The sequence below is a fragment of the Ornithorhynchus anatinus genome, chromosome 1 (genome assembly GCF_004115215.2).
Source record: "Ornithorhynchus anatinus isolate Pmale09 chromosome 1, mOrnAna1.pri.v4, whole genome shotgun sequence".
NCBI lineage: Eukaryota > Metazoa > Chordata > Mammalia > Monotremata > Ornithorhynchidae > Ornithorhynchus > Ornithorhynchus anatinus.
In genome coordinates this window covers 52770397-52794214 of record NC_041728.1, presented here as the reverse complement: position 1 = coordinate 52794214, position 23818 = coordinate 52770397, and the positions used below count along the sequence as shown (strand labels likewise).

The window sequence follows — 23818 nt, the reverse complement described above, 5'->3', positions numbered from 1 at the left end:
CCGTGCTCTTTCCACTGAGCCACGCTGCTGTGAATGATTATTACTGTTTTGCCTTTTTTTATCAATATTTATTTATCTCAATTTATCCCTTTGACATTTTTCTAGGACAATGATCTCATTCAGGAACTTGAAAGAAGTATGCAAGCCCTGAAAGAAGAAAATTCTAAATTAAGCAGAGGAAAGGTATGTGTTCTGGAAAGATTGGTACTTTTCACCATGTGCTCTAGACCATTTGCTCCATTACTTTCCCCCTCTAGTCTGTCAGCTCGCTGTGGGCAGGGAACATGCCCACTGATTCTCTTGTACTCTCCCAACCTTAGAACAGTGCTCTGCACATAGTAAATGTTCGGTAAATTCCATTGATTAACTGGTAGGCTTTCATCCCTCTGAAGACTCTTGGTAAGCATGAAGATATGTAGACTATGCAACAAATATGTAAAATTTTCAAGTTTTTCATGGGATTGTAAAAAAAAAAAGTCAATTGGGTAGTAGACTGTAAGCTCCTTGTGGGCAGGGATCTTGCCTACCAACTCCATTGTATTGTATTCTCCCGAGCAATTAGTATAGCACTCTGCAAACAGTAAGGGCTCAGTAAATACCATTGACTGATTTTAATGTGCTGTAATCTTAGACGTGGTAGTAATTTATAGCTGCTTTTTTGCTTTTAATGAGAACAGAAAGTGTCCATCTAGGTAGCTAACCTTAGTCTTTAGCATTCATTTTTCTACTGCTACCACAAAGGTGCTAGAACCTAGAATGCTTGGTTCTCTCTTTGTGGATCACTGTCTTTTTCTACAGCTTTATCAATCTATTTATGTATCAGAATGCTAATCCAGGGCAGATGAAGGCACATATTTACCTTGGGGGCTTCAGCCCAGTTTGGGCTAGAAAAGCAATATAGATTATTCTTCCTTCCATCCTTTCTCACTTAACTGATGTCATTTTTCAACATGTCCCTGTGCTGTATTTTTTTTTTAAACTTTAAAGAAAATTTGGGTTGTGTATGTTGAAAGTTAGCTGTTTTATAGGAATAAGTGTTGAACCTGGCATTTGAACTAGAAGTCTATAGATCTTAGATACTGTTTGGCTTTTCCTCTAATGTTAAGCAGTTCATTGTTACATTTTTCCTTATAAAATATTTACAGCATTTTCCACTATTTTTTTTTTAATTAAAGGATGAGCTCCAGAATGAACTTTTATATTTGCGGCTTGAGAGTGAAGCAGTTAAACCCGTGTCTAGTAGTGCAGATTTGGAGTTGGAGTTAAATAAATTAAGGGAGAATTTGGCAACAAGAGAACGTGAACTTAATGAAAGTATTATTGAAAAAGAAACCCTAACGTTGGAATTAGAAGAATTGGACAAGCAGAATCAAGAAGCTACAAAGGTAAAGTTAGAGGAATGAAATCAATCAGCAGTCTAGTGGTTAGACTACTGAATCAGAACAGAAGAATTAGGAGCCTTGGCCTCACCACAGGCACTTTGTATCTTGATTTTCTCAGCTGTCTTTTCCAGTTAAAGGAGGTTATGTGTGTAAAAGCAGTTCTTTGAGGAAAAGACTGTATAATAACAGCATTGAAATAGAGAGACTTGCACAGTCCTTAAGGATAACCTTTGGTTGTATGTTGAAGGCTTGGGAAAGAACGCCTGCCTAGACAACTGGACCCCCAAAGTTCACTTGTGGCAGTTGAGGAGATTGGGGTTTTAAGCCACCAATGGCACAGTGACTTCAAATTCCACCTCTGCCCTTCAACAGCTAATTCTACTAGAGGATTCTTGATGTTTGATCCTTCTGACATTTTAAATTCGCACTTGAAATAATTTTCCTTTGTATTAACTTAGGATTAATATAGGATATTAAATACAACATGCATAGAAATTTTTCATTCTTAAACACAAAAAAGCAATTTGCTAAATGGTTCATGGTGGATGTCAGCAGTCTTGTGTGGAAATTCACGCTGCCTCAAGAGAACAAAACCATCATGCCACCAAAGCCATTTAAGTTTATATCTGCTGACACCAATGTTCGGTTTAGTATGTAAAAACAAATAAATGACATCCACTTAATATATTAGATATAATTTTGCAAAATATTTTACAGAAAACTAGTAGTTTGGCGGGATGGTTTATGTAAAAACAAATAAATGACATCCACTTAATATATTAGATATAATTTTGCAAAATATTTTACAGAAAACTAGTAGTTCAGCGGGATGGTTTGACTAAAGACCCTGTCGGGATAGGAAAAGAATATAACATATACTGAACCTGTCAAGAACCCAACCCATTCCAGGACTCCTAGGGCAAGATAATGCGCTCTGGTGAAATATGAAGTGGAGAGAACTTCTGTCTTCCCCTTCCCCAGTTTTCCTCTTCAAGTAGAGCATTGAATTTTACTTTCAGAAGAAGAAGAGGTACACCACCTGCTTCAAGTGGGGAATGACTGTTACTGCTACCCATTCCACTTCTCCCCACCCTTTCTGTTGTACTAAACCAGGCAGTTAGTACGGTCCCTGACACACAGCAAGCACTTAATAAGTACCCCCAAAATATACTAGAAGGGGGAGCTAATACCGTTGATTGATGGAATGCACATCCTTGGGCCTAGGCACAAGTCTGAACAGGGCTTTGTGACACCTTTACTGTGTCTGGACAAGGACGCTGCGTGTCATCTTTGCACCATTCCCAAAAGCTTAAGGGAAACTACCTTCCTCTCTTCCTTCCCCCCTTAAACCAGCACTTAACTCCATCTCCTAAATGAATGGTAGAATCAGGCTCTTTAACAGAAGTTTTTACCAACTTGAAATATTTCATTTTTGTCTTTAGTTGGAAAGAGTAATAGTCTCCACAGTGCTTGGAAAAGTATAATATTTGAAATGCCTTTGGTTACACAGTTGCCACACTTTACTGGCATTTTTGGTCAAACATTTGTTTCCTGCTGAGCAAAATTGTTCTTTAATATTGAGTACATATTTTTCCTTACTTGAAATTGCAATTCAGCACAGAAATTTAAGTGTCCTCCGTCTGTGGTCGCATGCATCTGTTAAAACTTGACCTTGTACCTCTGTATTTAGGTTTTGAATGTAATCCTTGCATTCTAACTCTTTTAAGATTTATGTAATGTTCGTTATTTCCAGTGCAAGAATCTTTTTGGCAAAACCTCAGTAGTAATAGAGTATAATATTTGAAACATGACAGTTTTAATTAAAATGAATTACTAATAATCTCTCCAGTATTTTGTTTTATGCAATGACCCTAACTTTAGTTCTTGATTAATTTAGTTTAAAAATATATGTTGTCAGTAAAGAGGCCATAACTAACTCCATTGCCTAATAGCGTGGCAAGTTGGTTTCCCGTTCCTTTTTGTGCTGGCATTTCTTTTTTAGATCAGTGTGTTGTATGCCAGATAAATGACTGTTGTTTTATTAACTGTAGATTGAATTAAAAGGACAAATACTTTTCAGTAAAACTGTTTTTAATTTTAACATCTACTGGTTTATCTCAACCATATAATTTCTCATTAGAAGTAAATTGGGAAATGTCTTTGTTTCTTCCAATCTCATAGGCTGACACTTTCCAAATGGTATGACTGTAGTGTCATGCTATTACATAAACAAGAGCAAGCTGCTTTGAAATATAAGCAGCCATTTACCTTCATTTGTATTAGTTAAAACACAGCACTTGAATTGGAAAAGCATAAAGTGAGTAAGACTGTGGGCTGCCCTCTTGGGAGGTGCAAACCTGAATCTGTACAAACAGATCTAACAAAGTTGTTTTCTTGGATTTTATTCTTTTTCAGTTGAGTCTTAGATTTGTGTTGAATGAACCTCAAAAATTAGGGTGTTTCTGGAACATAGGATTTTTAATAAATTGCCATTGACGTCTATTGAGTTCTCAAATGGCAAGGGCTTATCGCTCAGAAGTGGCGGGATGTCTTTTCCTCTAATTGAACTTAAAATTCTTTTTTGTATTATTTGAAGAAGATTGAATTTCTTGAAATTGAAAGAGACATTTTCCCCAGGTTATAGTGTATATTGAACCAAGCCTGACATGAAGGGCAGTCAGACTTTAATCCAGCTGGAAAGAGACTTGGGTCGTGGGCATTGACAACTGCTGTCAGTGTGCCAGGGGGTCACTGAGCGGTCACTCATGTGGACACCTATGCCAATTTATGGCACTGCCTTCAGCACCCCTTCTGTTTTCACTAGCAACCTCTTTCAGATTCCACGATGCTACTGCTGTCATTCTGGAATCTCTTGTGACTGTCTGAAGAACCCCAACTTCTGCTCAGGGACCATGGGAAGCTCAGGATGTCAGCAGTCACAACAGCTCAAACCTGGAAGCGGCAGTAAGTGGCAGTGTAATGGCCACAGCTCCCTTTGGAAGCCCAGAATGGGCCCAGATCCCTAACCCTGGACTCTTCCTCCCCCCTCACGTCATGGCCATGGCACACTAAAGAGAATGATTATTGAATTGGGTACAGATGTTCATTTCTTGCAGGTAGCAGTAACTATATTCATTTCTGCATTTTAATTGATTTTGGGAGCCATCAAATTGAATTATAGTATGGAATGCGTTGCAGCGAGGTACTTGTACAAGCAGTGTAATGCAATTTATATTAAAAACAGGGCCGTTAATTTGCTACCAGATGAGATATTCTTATTAAATAATATGCTGCTTTTGATAGTATTTTTCTCTCTTGGCTCTTTTCTAAAAATGTATCAGCATATTCTGCATGAAGTATTTGACATAATAATTATGCTTACTATGTGCCAAGCACTGGTCTAAGCACTGTGGTAGATACAAGTTAATCAAGCTGCACACAGTCCATGTCCCACATTGAGGTCACACTCTAAATCCCCATTTTTGGCAGATGAAGTAACTGAGGCACAGAGGAAGGGAAGTGACTTATCCAAGGTCACACAGCAAACATGCAGTGGAACAGGGATTGGAACCCATGACCTTCGGGCACCCATGTCCGTACTGTATCCGTTACACTATGCTGCTTCCCATGTTAATAGTTTCCCATAGCTTTAAATTTTTTTATGAGTCATCATTACAGAGAATGTTTTGTTCACTCCTATTTTAATTTTTTTTATTTCAGCATATGATTTTAATGAAAGACCAACTATCAAAACAGCATAATGAAGCTGATAGTACCATCAGTCAACTAAAAATAGATGTTGGCAGTGAAAAGAAGAGAGTTTCTGAACTTGAAGCTGAAAAGGTGGAAATGACTAAAGAACTAGAAACTCAGAAGGAAAAATTAATCCAGAATGAATTGGCTCTTAATGAGTTGAATACAAGTAAGCAACAGCTTCAGAGTGAGATTATGGATTTGGTAAATCAACTGAATGTATCACAAGAGTCTAATGCAAACTTTAAAAAGGAGAATACAGAACTTAAGGGACATATGAAGCAAAATGAGGAGGAACTTTCTGTAGCCCGGAATGAATTGTCAAAGTTAGTTAATAAAGAATCAAATAGTAATTTGCAAGATATTTTACTTAAAGAAAGGGAAGCCGAAGTTAGAAAACTAAATGAAACTCTTTTGGAAAAGAAACAACTAAATGAAGGTCTGGAGAAAGCAGCTTTTGATCTCAAAATAGAAAATGAGAAGCTGGTTTTAGACTGTGAAGCTGTTAAACAGCAGTTGCAAGAGGCGATTGCCAGCAGGAGCCAGATCTGCCTGGAGAAAGACACCATTTTGGATGCCTTGAGATTGGAGAAGGAGCAGTTGGAATCAGAACTGAATCGATCTGAAAAGAGGCTGTCAGAACAAGCCCAGAAATACGAGCGAACGATCAAGGACCTGTCGAACGCACGCAATATGGACACTTCTGCTTTACAACTGGAACATGAGCGTTTAATTAAGCTCAATCAAGAGAAAGATTTTGAGATAGCAGGACTCAAAAGAAATATTGAGCAGATGGATGCAGACCATCTAGAAACTAAGGAGATGTTGACAACTAGTCTAGTAGGTCAAAAGCAGTTGACAGAACTAATAAAAGAGAAAGATATTTTTGTCGAACAACTAAAAGACAGAAGTTCAGAGTTACAGCAGGAGCTCAGTGAACATATTCAGGCCTCCAAAAGAAATGAAGTTTTAAAACAAAACATAGAAGACAAGGACAAAAGTCTGGCTGCCATGAAAGAAGAAAACAATCATCTGAAAGAAGAGCTTGAGCGACTCAGGGATCAACAGAGTAGATCTGTACCCGTGGCCGAGCCAAAAACTCTAGATATCATTACCGAACTGGAAACGGAGGTGAACCAGTTGAATTTGATAAAGGAAGGCCTCGAAGAAGAAATAAAACTTCACCAAAAGACAATCGAGGACCAAAATCAGAATGCGGTGCAGCTTTTACAGTCTCTTCAAGAGCAGAAAAAGGAAATAGATGAGTTCAAGTCCCAGCATGAGCAAATGAATGTCACCCACAAGCAGCTATTTCTAGAGAAAGAGGAAGAAATAAAAAATTTGCATAAAACAATTGAACAGATCAAAGTTCAGTTACACAGTGAAAGGCAGGTGATTCAGACAGATCCTTCAGATAATTTTCAGGAAACCAAAGTCCAGACGCTTAATGTGGAAAATGGAAATGAAAAACACGACTTGTCAAAAGTTGAAGTTGAAAGATTAGTGAAAGGAATCAAAGAGAGAGAGATGGAGATAAAGCTTCTAAATGAAAAGAATGTATCTTTAACCAGACAGATCGATCAGTTGTCCAAGGATGAAGTTGGTAAACTCACTCATATCATTCAGCAGAAAGATTTGGAAATCCAAGCTCTTCATGCAAGAGTTTCTTCTGCATCCTATGTACAGGATGTTGGTTACCTTCAACAGCAACTGCAAGCATATGCTATGGAAAGAGAACAGGTTTTGGCAGTACTGAGTGAAAAAACCAGAGAGAACAGTCAGTTGAAAGCAGAGTATCACAGAATTGTGGATATAGTAGCTGCTAAGGAAGCCGCTCTGACGAAGCTTCAAGAAGAAAACCAGAAGCTCTCTAGTAGATTTGAAAGTAGCGGCCAGGACATGTTTAGAGAGACCATTCAAAATTTATCCCGTATCATCCGTGAAAAAGACATTGAAATAGATGCATTGAGTCAGAAGTGTCAGACCCTCTTGACTGTCTTACAGACCTCTGGCACTGGCAACGGTAGTGAGCCGGGAGGTGTTAATAGTAATCAGTTTGAGGAGCTTTTGCAGGAGCGGGATAAGTTAAAGCAGCAAGTAAAGAAGATGGAAGAGTGGAAACAGCAGGTGATGACCACCGTTCAGAATATGCAACATGAGTCTGCCCAGCTTCAGGAGGAGCTCCATAAACTTCAGGCCCAGGTTTTGGTCGACAGTGACAGCAATTCCAAGCTCCAGGTGGATTATAGTGGCTTGATCCAGAGTTATGAACAGAATGAAACCAAACTCAGGAGCTTTGGACAAGAGTTGGCCCAAGTCCAACACAGCATAGGACAACTCCATAACACTAAGGACCTTCTTCTAGGAAAACTGGATAGGGTTTCACCTCAGCAGCCCCCTGGGTCGTTGTTGGCCACACAGCCATCAGAGAGTCCCTCTGAAACACAGGGCGAGAAGTCGAAACCACTTCATCAAGAATTAGAGCAACTGAAAAAGACATTGCAGGAAAAAGAGGCTGCCATTAGAACTCTCCAAGAAAACAATCACAGACTGTCAGATTCCATTGCCGCCACAGCTGAGCTGGAAAGGAAGGGACAAGAAACGGCTGATTCCGAGATTAAGCAAATAAAGGAAAAGCGGGACATTTTGCAAAAATCACTTAAGGAAAAGGACCTCTTAATCAAATCAAAAAGTGATCAGCTGCTTTCTGTCAGTGAAAACCTTACCAACAAAGCAAATGAGAACGAGCTTTTAAAGCAGGCTGTAACAAACCTTAAGGAGAGAACTTTAATTTTAGAAATGGATATTCGAAAATTAAAAGAAGAAAATGAAAGAATATTAGCAGGTTCCAGGGAAAAGGAAACTGAATTTCGGGCCTTGCAGGAGACCAATATGCAGTTTTCAATGATGCTGAAAGAAAAGGAGTTTGAGTCTCACTCAATGAAGGAAAAAGCGCTTGCTTTTGAAAAACTACTGAAGGAAAAAGAACAGGTATACTTCCTTTGTGGAGGGGGAGGTGGGAGACGGTAGCAGGATGAAGAACTCAGGATGTTGTTGACCCCTCCCCCAGCTTTCCTCCTTTCCCATGGACCTTTCCCCTTTCGGCCTTTCCCTGAATATTGCTGGTGGGGTCTCCGGCAATGCTTCTCCTGCCCTCGACGGCCGACACAGTTAGCCTCATAGCTGCTGCCGCTCTTCCCAGCCACTTTGCTTCTGCAAGAATTGGGCTGATTTACCCCAAGAAACTAATTCAGTCAATCAATCAATCAGTGGTATTTATTGAGCACTTGCTGAGTGCAGAGCACTGTATAAGCACTTGGGAGAGTTGGTAGGCACATTCTCTGCCCACCACGAGCTTACGGTCTAGAGGAGCTTTAGTGATGGCATCTCCTTCCTGATGGGGCTTTGATCTTTCCAAACACCCCCACTAATAATTTGTTGAGTTCTGATCTTGTATATACCAGGTCAGTAACAAGCACTGAGTCATACAAAATTTCTGACTGTAGCTTAAAATGTGAGAGACTCATGGTGTTAACGTGAAGTCTTTTTTCCTGCAGTTGGTAATGAAGTTGCATTTGTGAACCATTTTATGAGTTGGTGTGTAATGCTACCTAGCAAAATATCATCAAAGTAGTTCCCAAACTACATTAACTAGTCCAAAGGGCTCTGTTTAGTAAATATGTTTTCTTATTATTCACAGTGATTAGAAATATTAAATGTAATGCTTCTAATCTTTTTAGTCATTTTCAGCAAATGTACCCAAAAGATGGTTAGCTAATAGTTAAAGCATGTATGGTTCCTATAAGAAGTTGTTTTGGGTTATCCTCTTTTCCGAATTGTGAACTTGTTCTTTTTCTACAAGGGTAAAGCTGGCGAATTGAATCAACTCTTAAATGAAGTTAAATCCATGCAAGAGAAAGCAGTTATGTTTCAGCAGGAGAGAGACCAAGTCATGTTGGCTCTGAAGCAGAAACAAATGGAAAGCAGTGCCCTACAGAATGAGGTATACCTCTAGGGAATAAAGAACAAGATAAAACTTCATTGCAGTAATTATCTAGAGATTTACAAGAAGAAAATACCATAACAAATATCATAAAAAAGTAAAGCTTACCAGTAGTTTACTTTCAGATCATATTTCTTACTCTTTGTGCATCAAAATTATATGTACGTATGTGTGTGTGTTTGTGACATATGCACATAGTAATAATAATAATTGTGGTATTTGTTAAGAGTTTGCTATGTGCCAGAGCACTGTACTAACCATTGGGATAGATAGAAGATAATCAGGTCCCATGTGGGGAATCACAGTCTAAGTAGAAGGGAAAACAGGTATTGCATCACTGTTTTACAGATTGGAAAACTGAGGCACAGAGAAGTTAAGTGACTTGTCCAAGGTCACCCAGCAAGTAAGTGGCAGAGCTAGGATTAGAACCCAGCTCCTCTGACTTGCAGGTCCATGTTCTTTCAGACAATCATCATTCCACTAGGCCACGCTGTTTCTCTAGTCGTGCTCATAGAGAAGATGTAATAGTCGTGAAGTCAGAAGTAGAAAACTCATTCTCATTCATGAGAAGTTCCTGCTGCTGGTAAAATATAAAATATGTCCTCTCCAGGTTCAACATTTACATGATAAAGAATTACGTCTAAACCAAGAGCTGGAGAGGTTGCGTAACCACCTTTTAGAGACCGAGGACTCCTACACTCGTGAAGCTTTGGCCTCAGAAGATCGAGAAAACAAGCTAAAAAAGAAAGTCGCGTTATTGGAGGAAAAGTTAGTTTCTTCTTCTAATGCAGTGGAAAATGCAAGGTAATGTGTGAGAGATCAAAAGTAGCGGACAATCTTTAAGTATATATTCATTTTAACTGAAAATTAGATCTTGGGCAAAAATTTGATAGACTTTAAGGTTGATACCTTCAGTTTTCATAATCATTTGTATGAGAATTTTTGTAGTTTAATGTGAGCATTTTAAGCCTCCGACCGTTAAACTATGTGTCCTGCAGCATAATATACATGTGCATGGCTAGCTCCTGTGAAACCGACAACTTTACATAAGAAGAAGCGGCCCGTCAGGAGCAACGAGTTAGTCCGGAGAAACTCTGCAGAGGAATTGTTTTTTAGTGCTAGTGACTGGCACTGTGCCACTTGTACTTTCTATTTCCTGTTGGGGCAAGGGATGCATCAAAATGAGTAGATGGGCAGAGGTACCAGTCCATTGCAGGGTACATTTGCAGTCTCTGTCCTTGTTAGTTAGCTACAAGCAGAAGCAGGCATAAAGCACAGGTCTCCAGATTCCCAGAGCAGTGCTTTTTCCTTTGGACCAATGGCAGGGTGGGAAACTGCATTGTAATAATAATGATGGTATTTGTTAAGTGCTTACTATGTGCCAAGCACTGTTCTAAGCACTGGGGTAGATGAGGGTTCTCAGGTTGTCCCACATGGGGCTCACAGTCCCCATTTTACAGATGAGGTAACTGAGGCACAGAGAAGTTAAGTGACTTGCCCAAAGTCACACACCTGACAAGTAGCAGAGGTGGGATTAGAACTCATAACCTCTGACTCCCAAGCCTGTGCTCTTTCCACTAAGCCATGCTGCTTCCCCATTATAGGAGGAAAGAAATGGAGAGCAATGTGATTTAGCATGCACTTCTATTTTAGTACTAGTGTGAATACTCTTGTTTCACGTGGATTGGATATGTTGGAAGTTGCCTCTGTCACTTATCCCTGCAGCCTTCCAGCAGTTTTCCCCATCAGCCTCCTTTTCACTTAGATCCCTTTGCTCTTTTATCAGCTGTCTCTTTCTCTGCCCAGTGACTCATTCTTAGACCATTACCTCTGTGTTTGTCCCATATTCAGGATTGTGAATTCTCAAGAGTGTTTTGGCCCTCACGGCACTCTATTTAAGATCCCCTCTTCATTTTTCTTTTCCTCGCCAACTTAATACTCCTTTCTATCTATTTTTAGTATGGGTTGGCAGATCTCTTCATATAGCGAAGTGTTTAAGGACTTACATTTTGTTGTTCGTGACATGAATTCAATACTTTAGTGAAGCTTGAAGAGTTCAGTTTGTGGAAATCCTCCACCTGAAGGGGTTCTGAGTATTGTTGATCATTTTGATTATTATACTTATGCAAAAGTGGTACTCCTGCCTTTTTTCAGGTGAATGACCACTGACAGCTCCAAAGCAAAAGATGCTTTTTTTTCAAAGAAATGAAATACTGCCTGTCCATACACTGTGAGCTCCTTTAGAGCAGGGATCCATCTACCAAGTCTTTTGTGCTCTCCCTAGGTACAGTGCTTTACACACAAAAAGCGCTCCATAAATATTATTGGTTGCACAAAACATTAGTAAATATGGAATTTTAGGGTTTTGACTTGAACTCAGTTTGTTCCCCCAAATTGCTTTCTTCAGATTAGGGTTAGGGTAGTTGAGATAATCAGAATTCAGCTAGCTGCAGGAACTGGGGTTTGATTATTTTGGCTAAGCACCCGACAGTCAATGTTGATTTTACTAGCGGAGTAGCTTTAGTGCAGATAGCTGGTTAAAAAAAGATATTTGGGTAAACAGCTTTCTGCTGTGAAAACTGATTCACTTTCTACTTTCTATTACCAAATAAAAAGTTTTGTATGTGGGGAAAAAACCCTTTTACGCTTGAGAAAAAGTCTTTTTAGTCTGACAAAACATTGCACAAGCTGTTCCTTTTCACAGGAAAGTAATATTCAGTGAAATCTTAGAAAATAAGGAAACAAAACCCTCCAAGTGAATAGTAGATGAAATCATGGAAATTCTTAATTATGCTTATGGTGTGATAACCAATTACTGCCAGAGTCTCAGGCTTGATCCTTTTTTATTTCCATGAGAAAATGTAATTTTCTTGGAAGTTTCTATAGAATCTTATTAGCATTGTGTGAACTCAAGAAAATGAAAGGTGACACCTACTCCATTGGAAGAATGGAAATGGAGTTGTCCAAATGACTGAGTTTAAATTTGTAAAAGAGGGTCACCTTTTCAAACTGTAATTCAAATGGAGGTGATAATTTTGTATCTTTTTTGAAATGGGTGAGAGTGAAAGTTTAATGCTATATTTGCCGTTCTGTGAATTCTTCTACATGATCATCATTCAGAATTTTTTTTTAAATCCATAAAATTGATCATTTACTATAGGCTGTTGATCATGGTCTTTCAGAACCCACTAATACACGTTAAGTCAAAAGTCAATGTTATGTTGCTCATTAAAGGTTTGTATGTGTCATTGTGTGACATGTTGATCTCCTGAAAAATGACCGATATACTTCTTTAGGTAATGAAAGGGAGAGGGTTTTCTGTCTCTTGTTTTGGAGGTACAGTCATGGTATCTTTAAGTTCAAAAGACTTACAACTATTTTAGTATATTTCTGATTTTTTTTTACATTGTCATAACAAAATAAAGCCTGCAGCCTAAATGATGAAAGATTATTCTCACTTTTTCAAGTTTAATTGTAACCACAGAGGAGTGAAATCAATGGCTGCTCAGTGGTATTAGTGAAACAAGCTAAAGGAGCTGCTTAAACGATAGTGAACAATAATGAATGTGTCATCTGGCTAGTAACCTCACCGTTACAAATATGGGTTTGGTAGGCACTAAGGGACTGGAAAATCCAGGAAAGATGCGCATGCTGGAGACCTGGGTGGGGAATTGGTGTCAGAGGCAGCCAGCTCACTTCTTAGATTCACATTTTAATCAAGTTGTCAGTCAATACCTGTTGCTCAAATTTCAGAGGCCGATCATATTTGAAAACTATACTAGAATCAAATAGATGATGTCTGGGAAATGATAGCCCTAAAGCATAGAAAAAGTATTTTAATTGTATGTTTTTCCTCTAATGGTACTCAACCTGAAATTTCAGTCTTTAGGTTTGACAATTAGGTGTGGGGCAAAGCACCACCAGAATTGTAGGAGTTTAATATCAAGAAAGGCATAAACTGAGATTAAATCAGTGGTATTTATTGTGAACCCTTATTGTATGTAGAACACTGTACTAAGCGAATGGAAGAGTACAGTACAGCAGAAATAGTAGATGCGTTCCCTGCCCATAATTAACTTACAGTCTAGAGACTGAGTTCAGGATAACTTAGTTTGAAAATAGTGTTCTATATGATTCGGTCAATCAATCAGTGGTATTTATTGAGCACTTACTATGTGCAGAGCACCGTTCTAAACTCCTGGGAGAGTACAATGCAAGAGAAATAATCGGACCCGTTCCCTGCCCATAATAAGAGTAATGTGTCATTTTTCAGATTCACTGAGGGAGAAGAGTAAATTCCTCTTAAATTAGACAGAACATTGTGATGCAAGATGCTTGACTTTTGAATGCATTTCATTTGTAGCCATCAAGCCAGTCTGCAGGTGGAGTCTTTGCAAGAGCAGTTGAATCTGGCTTCTAGGCAGAGAGATGAAAGCGCACTTCAGCTTTCCATCTCGCAGGACCAAGTGAACCAGTATGCATTGTCACTGGCCAACCTCCAGATGGTGCTGGAACAATTTCAGCAGGGTAAGATGTGACCACTCCCTCAATTCAAAAGTTTTCTTTGCAAATTACTCTAAATCACATTTTAGATAATTAGATACGTTGTGTTCATGTAGTTCCTGATCACCGCCTGTCTGGCATTTCAACTATGATTTAGACCTAATCTCAAGTATAACTTTTTCTGGGTTTTTTTGCAGAGGAAAAGGCCATGTATTCAGCTGAATTAGAAAAGTATCAGAAGCAGATTTCAGATTGGAAAAGAAAAGCAGAGAATCTGGAGGGCCAAGTATCTTCATTACAGGTAGGCTGAGGAGCTTGATTATGTGTCTAAAACAGCCACTTGTAAAACTGGACAAAATACTACCTCTTTTATACTACTTCTTTTACTATTTACTTCACAGAGTACCTGTAGAATATCATTAATCTTGATTTTTGAGAGCTGTTGAGTATGTTTGTATATGAACATTTTACATAATCAAATTCAGGAAGCCTCAAGTCACACTCTCCCACTGATTATGTAAAATTATGTAGATCATTTGAACACTGAACTCTTAGAATTCCAGTTGCTAAAAAAGTATATAATGTGTAACTGGGTGTTTAGAAAGTCATTAGATGAAATTCATTAATACTTAGATTTCGGTTACAGTAACGAGAAGAGAATTGAGGCAATATCCATGTAGGGCAGACCAGAAACAAAAAACAAAACACTCCTTTCACTTGACTCACCTATATGCTTACCTCCATTCTCTTTCCTTGACTGTGGACTCTTGTCTTTTTGTCATTTTTCCTAAGTTATATTTTCAGAAGTTGGATTCAACTCAAGATAAAGCTGACTTAGACTCTTACTTTTGGTCCAGTATATTTTTTAAGGAAGTGTTTCATTTAATAAGCATTTTTCAGTTAAAAAGCCATAGCTGATTTTGGATGCAGTGAAGAGTAATGGAGGCAACTCTGATAGTTATTTTTATTCTACTCATTGTTAGATGTGCCTCAGACTTTTGAAGTTGCCATGTTATGAGTATGCTGAATTAGTATAATTAATTCTAATTAGATTTCTTCCATTAAAGGAAAGTTTGGACGAAGCAAATGCTGCTCTGGACTCAGCTTCAAGGCTTACAGAACAATTGGACCTCAAGGAAGAACAGATTGAAGGACTTAAAAAAGAAGGTATTTAAAATCTTGTTTTTTCTAAGTACTATTTAGGAAACAGAGGTTGTACTACAAGAAAAATGATCAAACTAATTAGTAATTATTTCTTACGAAGTCAAAATGCCAATTCTTTCCTTTCTGGTTTACATTACTGTTAGGGAGATAGACAAGGATAAGACCATTCTGTGTTTGTAGGAGCGCCCAGGGAGTCTCTCACCATTGGATTCTAGACGTCGTGATGGCCTGGCAAACATTCTTGAGATAATCATTGCACCTTAAGGATATTGGTTTGCCTGGAGTACTTCTTTGACCTATGTTACGCCACTAAGACCAGGTCCAAAATTCACCTCAACAAGGATCCTTAGAAATTGGGGGTGTCTGCTCCAGAAGCTCTGACCCCAGGGAAGGCTCTATCTACACTATTTATTTGCCACTACCCTAGCACTTAGCCCAGTGCCAGCCATAGTTAAGTACACAATCAGAATCGCCTTGGGAGTTGGAAGCTTTTAGGGCCTTTGAATTCCAGTCCATTTTGAGGGATTTAAGGGCCAGGCTGAACTGGAGCCTCCATTGTATCCGTATAGCATATCTGACTGAACATAACCTCCATTCCAGTCCTCAGTACTGTCTTGGCATTCACCTTAATGACACATAATAAGAATAACAACAGTGATATTTGTTATGCACTTTGTGCAAGGCCCTGTACTAAACGCGGGGATAGATACAAGCAAATGAAGTTGGAAACAATCCCTGTCCCACAGCGGGCTCACAGACTCATTCCCCATTTTACAGGTGAGGAAACTGAGGCACAGAGCAGTGAGGTGACTTGACCAAGGTCACACAGACAAGTGGCAAATCTGGGATTAGAACCAGGGCCTTCTCACTCCCAGGCCCATGCGCTATCCAGTAGACCCCACTGCTTGCGAAGTGGATTCAAATTTCCTGAGGCCAGTTCTCTTTTGGGGAGTGTTTTTATCTTTTTTTGATGTCATCAGTTGACCAGAGATAAAGAAAGATCATTTTGCAGTGATAGTATATGAAAGGGCAGAAAAGAAACTAGTTAGACAAAAAGGGGTGTAATGAATGGTTGACTTCAATGTTTTTTAATGCCATACTCACTTTCGGATCCATCTTACATTCATCAAAATTAAGTTAACTTATTGGGAGCGAGGTGTTTAACAATTTTAACTTTTAAATTTGGAATACTTTTTTTAAGCACACTAGTTCTTCAAAAAGTATTTCTGATGTAACCAGGTTCTAGATTGGGCTGTTTCAATAGAAGCATTGTGTTTTGTTTTTTTCCCCCTCCCTCAGTCATTAAGTACTTTAAATGTTGATGAATGTTGTAATACTGTACTTTATTTTTAACACAAAACTTGGCCAGACAGTAAAGAAATTTGCCAGAAGAAACAATTTTGTTTGAAAAGGACTAATGGTTTTTTCTGTAAGAAAGTATACAGAGAAGTGAATTGTATAAGGAAAAGTTAGGTGGATTGTTTTACTTTCAAGCATCCGTAGATTGATGAGAAGTTGACATGGATTTTCAGCAGTTAATGCTTAACAATGTAAGGAAATCTGCTTTTCAAAAATGCTTTATTGAAATTTCTTAATCATCTCATATCTACGAGAGTGTTTGCACATTCTGAATTCAGTTTGATAAGATTATCAAAATTTACATGTGAAATATAGTGTCTGGATATGATAATATACCAGACTCAATAAGCCTATTTCCCTAGTGTTAGGTACAAGAAAACCCTTGTTTTAGAGCAGATGCAGTGGGCTAATTCATATGGTGGTAATTATAAGGGGCGCTACTGCGGTGTTCATTGGATAGAGGAAAATGAAGTCTTGTGGACAGGAAGGGCTCATTAGCAAAGGCTAACTGTAACATGTTCAAGTCCTGAAACTGAATTAGCCTTCAATTCAGGTGTTCCTAGGTTGTATGTCTTTTACGAGTACATATATCAAATAGTGGCATGTTCTAAAAGAAACTCTCTCATAAGGGAAACTATGATTGTCCTTGGCCTGCTCTTTGACTTCACATTCCTCCAGATACATTTTTAGTAATTTGGAAACAACTGAAGTCACATTCTTTTCTCTTTTTCTCTTTAGAAGCAGCGTGGCTCAGTGGAAAGAGCACGGGCTTTGGAGTCAGGGCTCATGAGTTCGAATCCCAGCTCTGCCACTTGTCGGCTGTGTGGCTGTGGGCGAGTCACTTAACTTCTCTGTGCCTCAGTTCCCTCATCTGTAAAATGGGGATTAAGACTGTGAGCCCCACGTGGGACAACCTGATTCCCCTATGTCTACCCCAGCGCTTAGAACAGTGCTCGGCACATAGTAAGCGCTTAACAAATACCAACATTATTATTCTTTTCAAAACTAACTTGGTTGCTGATAAGGCAGTACCCAATTAGTTTGAGTCAGTTCTCCAGTAATGTGGAGGGTTGCTTTCTTAACATTATGGAAGCATACTTTGTAATATACATGCTTTGAGGAACATGTGCACAATCTTTTCTTCCATTGTCACCCACCCTCCAGGTGGGTGTTAATGGAAGATCGTTCCCTATTTTCCCAATAGTGTATTATCTGAAAACATATTCAATTGTATTTATTTAGCACTTACTCTATGTGGAGCACTGTACTACTTGCTTAGAAGATTACAGTACACCAGAGTTGGTAGAGGTGTTTCCTGCCCACAAAGAGGTTACGGCCTAGAGGGAAACAGACATTAATATGAATAAATTTTTGGATCGGTACATAAGTATTATGGGGCTAAAGAAAAGAGGAAAAGAGGGCTTATTTGGGGAAGGCTTCTAGGAGATGTGACCTTAATATGGCTTTGAAGATAATGAGGTAAATGGTTGTCTGGCATATATGGAGGCGAGAAGGGGGAAGTTCCTGGCCAAAGGGAGGACATGGGGAAAGGGTTGGCAGCGAGCTACACAAGATCAGGCCACAGTGAGCAAGTTGGCGCAAGAGGAGGGAAGTGTGCAATCTGGGCTGTAATAGGTCAGTAAATTAAGGTAGGAGGGAGCAAGCTGATTGAATGGTTTAAAGCCGATGGTAAGGAGTTTCTGTCTGATGCAAAAATATAATGAAAACGTATATTATTAGAATGGATTATACTACACATCGTTGCACCTGTGTAAATATAGGGAAATAGTAAAAAAAAGAAGACTATGCACAAGTACCCGTTTGGTTACAATTCTGTGTTCAGAGTGTCTCAGCGATTTCATTCTTGTGGTGAAATTAGCCACAACTGTGGGATTATCCGAGGAATGCTGTGTTAAATTTTGAGTACTCTGGGGCCAAAAAGATCAATCAGTCAGTCATTCAGTGTTATTTGAGTTCTTACTGGGTGCAGAACACTGTACTATGCTCCTGGGAGAGTACTCTACAAGAGTTGGTTGACATGTTCCCTGTCCACCAGGAGTTTATAATAAATATTAATAATAATAATAATGTTGGTATTTGTTAAGTGCTTACTATGTCTAGAGCACTTTTCTAAGCGCTGGGGTAGATACAGGGTCATCAGGTTGCCCCACGGGAGGCTCACAGTTAATCCCCATTTTACAGATGAGGTAACTGAGCCCCAGAGAAGTTAAGTGACTTGCCCACAGTCAAACAGCTGACAAGTAGCAGAGCTGGGATTCGAACTCATGAACTCTGACTCCCAAGCCCGGGCTCTTTCCACTGAGCCACGCTGCTTCTCATATTGCGATGTTGCGATGTTTGTTAAGCGCTTACAATGTGCCAGTCACTATACTAAGTGCTGGAGTAGATACAAGCTAATCAGGTTGGATACCGTCCCTGCTCCACATGGGGCTGACACTTTTAATCCCTATTTTACAGATGAGGTAACTGGGGCACAGAGAAGTTAAGTGACTCGCCTAAGGTCACAAAGCAGGCAAGTGCCATAGCTGGGATTAGAACCCAGCTCCCAGACCTGTGCTCTATCCACTAGGCCACACTACAGGGGAAGGCAGACATTAAAATAAGTTTTGGGGGGTTTTTTGTTTGTTTTTTGCTTTCTTTTCGGTGGGGGGACGAGGGCAGTTATGGCGTTTTTTTAAGTGCCTGTTATGTGCCAGGCACTGAACTAAGCACTGGGGTAGATACAAGCTAATCAGGTTGGACACAGTCCATGTTCCACATCGGGGCTTCCAGTCTTAATCCCCATTTTACAGAAGAGGTAACTGAGGCACAGAGAAATCCTGATTTATTATCCAAAGTCACACACAGACAAGTGGCAGAGTCAGGATTAGAACCTAAGTCCTCTGACTCCCAGGCGAATCTCTATCCACTAGGCCATTGTTGCTTCGCTGCTGTCCTACTACAACCCTCTAATGCTAACCTTCACACTGTACCTTGATCTCATCTTTCTCACCGCCGACCCCTCGCCCATTTCCTGCCTCTGGCATGGAACACCGTCCCTCTTCAAATCTCACAGGCAGTTACTCACCAGTCCTTCAAAGCCTTACTGAGGGTACATCTCTTCCAAGAGGCCTTCCCTCACTGAGCCCCCCCCTTTCCTCTTCACCCAGTCCCTTCTACGTCACCCCGACTTGCTCCCTTTGCTCATCCTCTCTCCCAGTCCCACAGCACTTCCGTACATGTCTGTAATTTATATTAATATCTGTCTCCCTGCCCATAGACTGTCAGCTCATTGTCTTTATTGTCGTAGTCTTCCAAGTGCTTAGTACAGTGCCCTGAACACAGTAAGTGCTCAATAATTACATTTTAATGAATACACATGGGTTGAGGGTGGGGTAACAATCAAACAGTGTGTATATGGAATGCTTACTGTTTGCAGAGCACTATACTAAACACTTGGAAGAGGAAAAGGCAATAGAGCTGATGGACAAATTCCCTGCCCTCAACAAGCAAGGACTTAAAAGGCACAGATCCAAGTTTAAGCCTTGTTGTAGAAGACAGCGGAAATAGAATAAACGAAGGCCTCTTGGGAGGAGATGTGATTTTATTAAGGCTTTGGAGGTGAGGTGAGTGGTAGGCAGTCACGTGTGACAGGGGAGGAACTTCCAATCAAAAGAGAGGCTGTAGCTAGGGTTCAGTGGTGAGATAGATGAGAATAAGGTATGATGAATAGGTTGCTGTTGGAGGAGCGAAACAGGTTGATTGGGTTGTAGTAGGAAATCAGCAAGGTAAGATAAGAGGGGATGAGCTGATAGGTTTAAAGCCCATGGACAGTGCATTTCACGTGCAGGCTTTTACCAGGGAATCCTCCTGTGAAACTTGTGGTTCCCCGGGTAGGAGGGGGAGAAGGGTTAGAGCACATGAACACCACAGATACAGTTTCACACCAGAGTTTCTTCTTTGAAACACACACCCACATAGCTGGTTAGGAAAAAAAGAAGGCTGAGAACACCCAAACACAGCAATGATGGGCTTAAACCTGGGATGGCATTTCTTCACCGAGATGTAGGAACCTGGGGGTAGGAAGGAGGGGGTTTCTTCATCCAGGGTCTGTCTGCAGTCCTTGGGAGAGTGTAATAGACGTAAGATATATATTGGTAGTGCTCCTTTATTTTTCTCTTCTGTCTGCCCACCTTCCCTCCTTTTATAAAATTATTTTCCTGCTCCCCTTATTGCTAGACATAATTCTTATAAAACCCTGTATAATACCACTCTCCTGTTTTGGAGTTGCAAAAATTATGCAAAGTAGTGACCCAATTGTGCAGATAAATGTGGTGTTTTGAAAGGCATAAAACCAAAGGTAAAGGATGTTTTATTTGTTCAATTATTGCTGACCTTTCCGTTTGGAAATGCTTATGCTTCAGTGGTTCTTTGCTCTAAAATATATTGTTTAGTTTATTGAGACTATTATTTAGCTGCCATTATAATGATGAAAAACTTAGACTCAGGTATTCATTCCTTTATTCTAGAGGCTCATTTGCATGCATTTAACACTGAAAATGAATTCACAAATTACACTCAGGTTAACTGACTTCTGTACTCTATTCCTTAGCCTTTAAATTTTTACTCTCTAAAAATTCCCCTTAAAGGCATTAACTGTAAAAATGCATGACTTCTTTATTAACTTAAGCATATTCTCCAAAGATAGGCACCACAGTAGATTGTTCCATCTGGTTCTCTAATCACTGTAAAGTCTCCAACCCACCAACTTTGAAATTCCACTCTCTGATCACAACCTCCTGACCTGCATTCTCTCCCCCACACCCACTCCCGGCATATCTCTCCTGTAAAGTATCACTGTCCTGTAAAGTATCTCCTCACACTTTATGAGATAATGTGATTATTCGTTGTGAAGAGCCAGGCAGGTAATCTGGACTTTGGAGTTACCCTGCAAATTTGGAAGGAAGGTGCCTGAAAATTTTAAGTTCTTTGTATGGTATTGATTGTAACTTCTAGGCTTCTAAAGTATATTTTCATATCAAGGTCATCATATTTGTCACTCTGAAATGCAACCTCAAAGTGATGTGGGGAATTAGAGCAGGTTAAAAAAAAAAAAAACTTTCTTTCAAAAGAGATCCCAATGATGCAAGATTGAAAGGTATGATTTTCATGGGAAAGGGGGGAAAGAGAGCTTTTCAGAAAATACAGTGGTCCTACAAGGGGGTCACAGCCTATGTGAAACAATCACATAGAACAACAGGAATAAATTTTCAACAACAATAAATTGCAAGTAGAAGCAACCCAAATCCAGAATGTGAAAATAGCTAAAACTGTAGTTAAAGGCAGTGCTGTCCTGAGGTGGTAAAATGCCGAGTTTTGAATGATAATAAGAAGCAGCATTGTCTAGTGGATAGAGCATGGGCCTGGGAGTCAGAAGGACCCATTCTAATCCCAGCCCCGCCACTTGACCACTGTGTGACCTTGGGCAAGTCACTTCCCTGTGCTTCAGTTACCTCATCTGTAAAATGGGGATTGAGATGGTGAGCCCCATGTGGGACAGGGACTGTGTCCAACCTGATTACTTGAGTCTACCCTAGTGCTTAGAACAGTGCTTGGCAAAGTGGCAAATGAAAAATCTTCTTAGCATTTGGTTAAAGTTTAAGAAGTAGCCCTAAATGTAGGTCTCGGGCCTTCACTGTAATGTGAAGTCTGAGAATACTTTATAAAAGCCACATACATAAAGAAAACTTTAAAAAATGTTATTCATGGAGATCCCTTCATGGTGCTAGTTGATTTTTCACTCCTTATAAAAGGCACTTTTTTTCCAAGACATTATTTACACAAGAAAACATATAATGTCCTATTGAAAAAGGTCCAAATACATTCCCAGACACAGCTTTGTTGGCCAAATCTTTTGAAGAATTTCTTTATGGATAGTTTTGGCTGAAGTGGTGTTATTAACAGAAAAATATGACTTACCAGATGCAGTTTTCTGAATTGCCATAGATGGTTAACAAATTGTTGGAGACTGTTATAAGCGTCTGGATTAAAGCTGCCCATGCCAAAATTCGGCCATGTCTTTTTATTTTGCCCTATGTTCATAATTCAAAAGTAAATAACTAAATCCTTTTCAAGTTTACAGTTATATTTCAGTAAAATGGGCATTTGTTGGAATAGAAAGATGTTGGGGAGATGATGAAATTTCCCTTCATTGTTGAAAACTTGTAACGTTTTTCATGAACTTTTCATGAAATTGATAATTATTCATATGCATGTATATTCATATTTGAATTGGTCTGTTCAACAATTGTAAATGAAGAGAAAAAATATTGAAAAGAATACATTTCTGATGTACATTGCTGCAGATGGTTTCATAATTTAGACTCAGTCATTATATATAACAGAAGTATAATATTTATCCTGAGGAAATAACTCCTTTTGTTAAGAAATTTTAAGACCCAGTTTTTACCTGAAAATATAGAGGGTGGGGACCTTACTTGCCTTAAACATGTACAGGTGCATAATAATAATAATTATGGTATTCGTTAGGCACTTACAATGTGCCAAGTACTATGTGTGCTGTAGAGGATTAAAGCACATCGGATTGGTTACAGTCCCAGTCCCACATGGGGCTCATAGTCTCAATCCCAATTTTACAGATGGAGTTAAGGGATTTACCCTAGGTCTCAAAGACTAATGACAGAGCCGGGATTAGAACCCATGACCTTCTGACTCCCAGGCCTGTGCTCTATCCACTACACCATGCTGCTACGTAGCATATTGTCAAAGCGCAGTATCTTTTGATTATGCTGAACTTTATATTTTAAACCCAAAGTAAGAAATAAGTTGCTGTACTTAAGATTGATACTAAACCACATGGCCTATGATTTCAGTGTTAGAACTTTTTGGATGAGTTTTGCTTAGTAAAGTCCATTAATACCTTCCTTTTTGGTGAATTATTGAAAATTTATGAATTCTCTGTGCATTTTAAAATCCAACAATAAGGGCACCTTTAAGTACTGGATGTGATATGGATCGAAGGAATCACTTGAAAGTGTCAAATTAGGTACTAGATATATCAACCCCAAAATGAAAATACATAAAAATAAGATTTTGAAGGTAGTATTGAAAGGGGTGACAGTGAAAAAAACTTTTAAAAGTACTCCATTTGTTGAATGTCCACCGTGTACAAAGTTCTGAATTAGGCTTTGGGGAACATAAAACAGCGGAACTAGAAGTTTTCAGAGATGTGACACCAGTGGTTTCTGAAAAATTTCTACTTTAGTGGAAACATGTCAGAACCCATTCCAGAACCAAACTTGGATACCCTTTTTTTTTTTTACCAAAATATCTAGAATTATTTGACCCATTTATAGGTGAGCAACAGTTTCATTAACGTACATTGTCAGAGAGGTTTTAGAAAAATGTAGCCGAGTTTTATTTTATTAAAAGTAAAATGAATGTGAAGACTCTCCCCAGTGAGTCAGCCTGACAGTTAAGCAACCACCCTGGGCTTCTCTAGCTTCTTGAAAATGCCTCCCTCTTTTTCTTCCTCCACACATGGTTGAAAAAAATATTTCCACATTTGCTTGTAGTTCCCATGCACCCCTGCCCCTACTCCCAACACTCACACTCCCAAAGCTATATAGGGGGT

At 39.3% G+C, this 23818-nt stretch overlaps 1 protein-coding gene across 1 annotated transcript in view; it reads left to right on the top strand.

Moving 5' to 3' along the window:
- The window catches only part of TRIP11 (thyroid hormone receptor interactor 11), a 70649-nt gene that overhangs the window by 27656 nt on the left and 19175 nt on the right, over positions 1 to 23818 (top strand). Inside the window, exons 9-16 of the mRNA XM_007660521.3 lie at positions 106 to 183; positions 1176 to 1385; positions 5103 to 8126; positions 8998 to 9138; positions 9749 to 9942; positions 13502 to 13665; positions 13839 to 13942; positions 14709 to 14808. Coding sequence (XP_007658711.2) covers positions 106 to 183; positions 1176 to 1385; positions 5103 to 8126; positions 8998 to 9138; positions 9749 to 9942; positions 13502 to 13665; positions 13839 to 13942; positions 14709 to 14808 — 4015 coding nt within the window. The remainder of the gene's footprint in view (positions 1 to 105; positions 184 to 1175; positions 1386 to 5102; positions 8127 to 8997; positions 9139 to 9748; positions 9943 to 13501; positions 13666 to 13838; positions 13943 to 14708; positions 14809 to 23818) is intronic.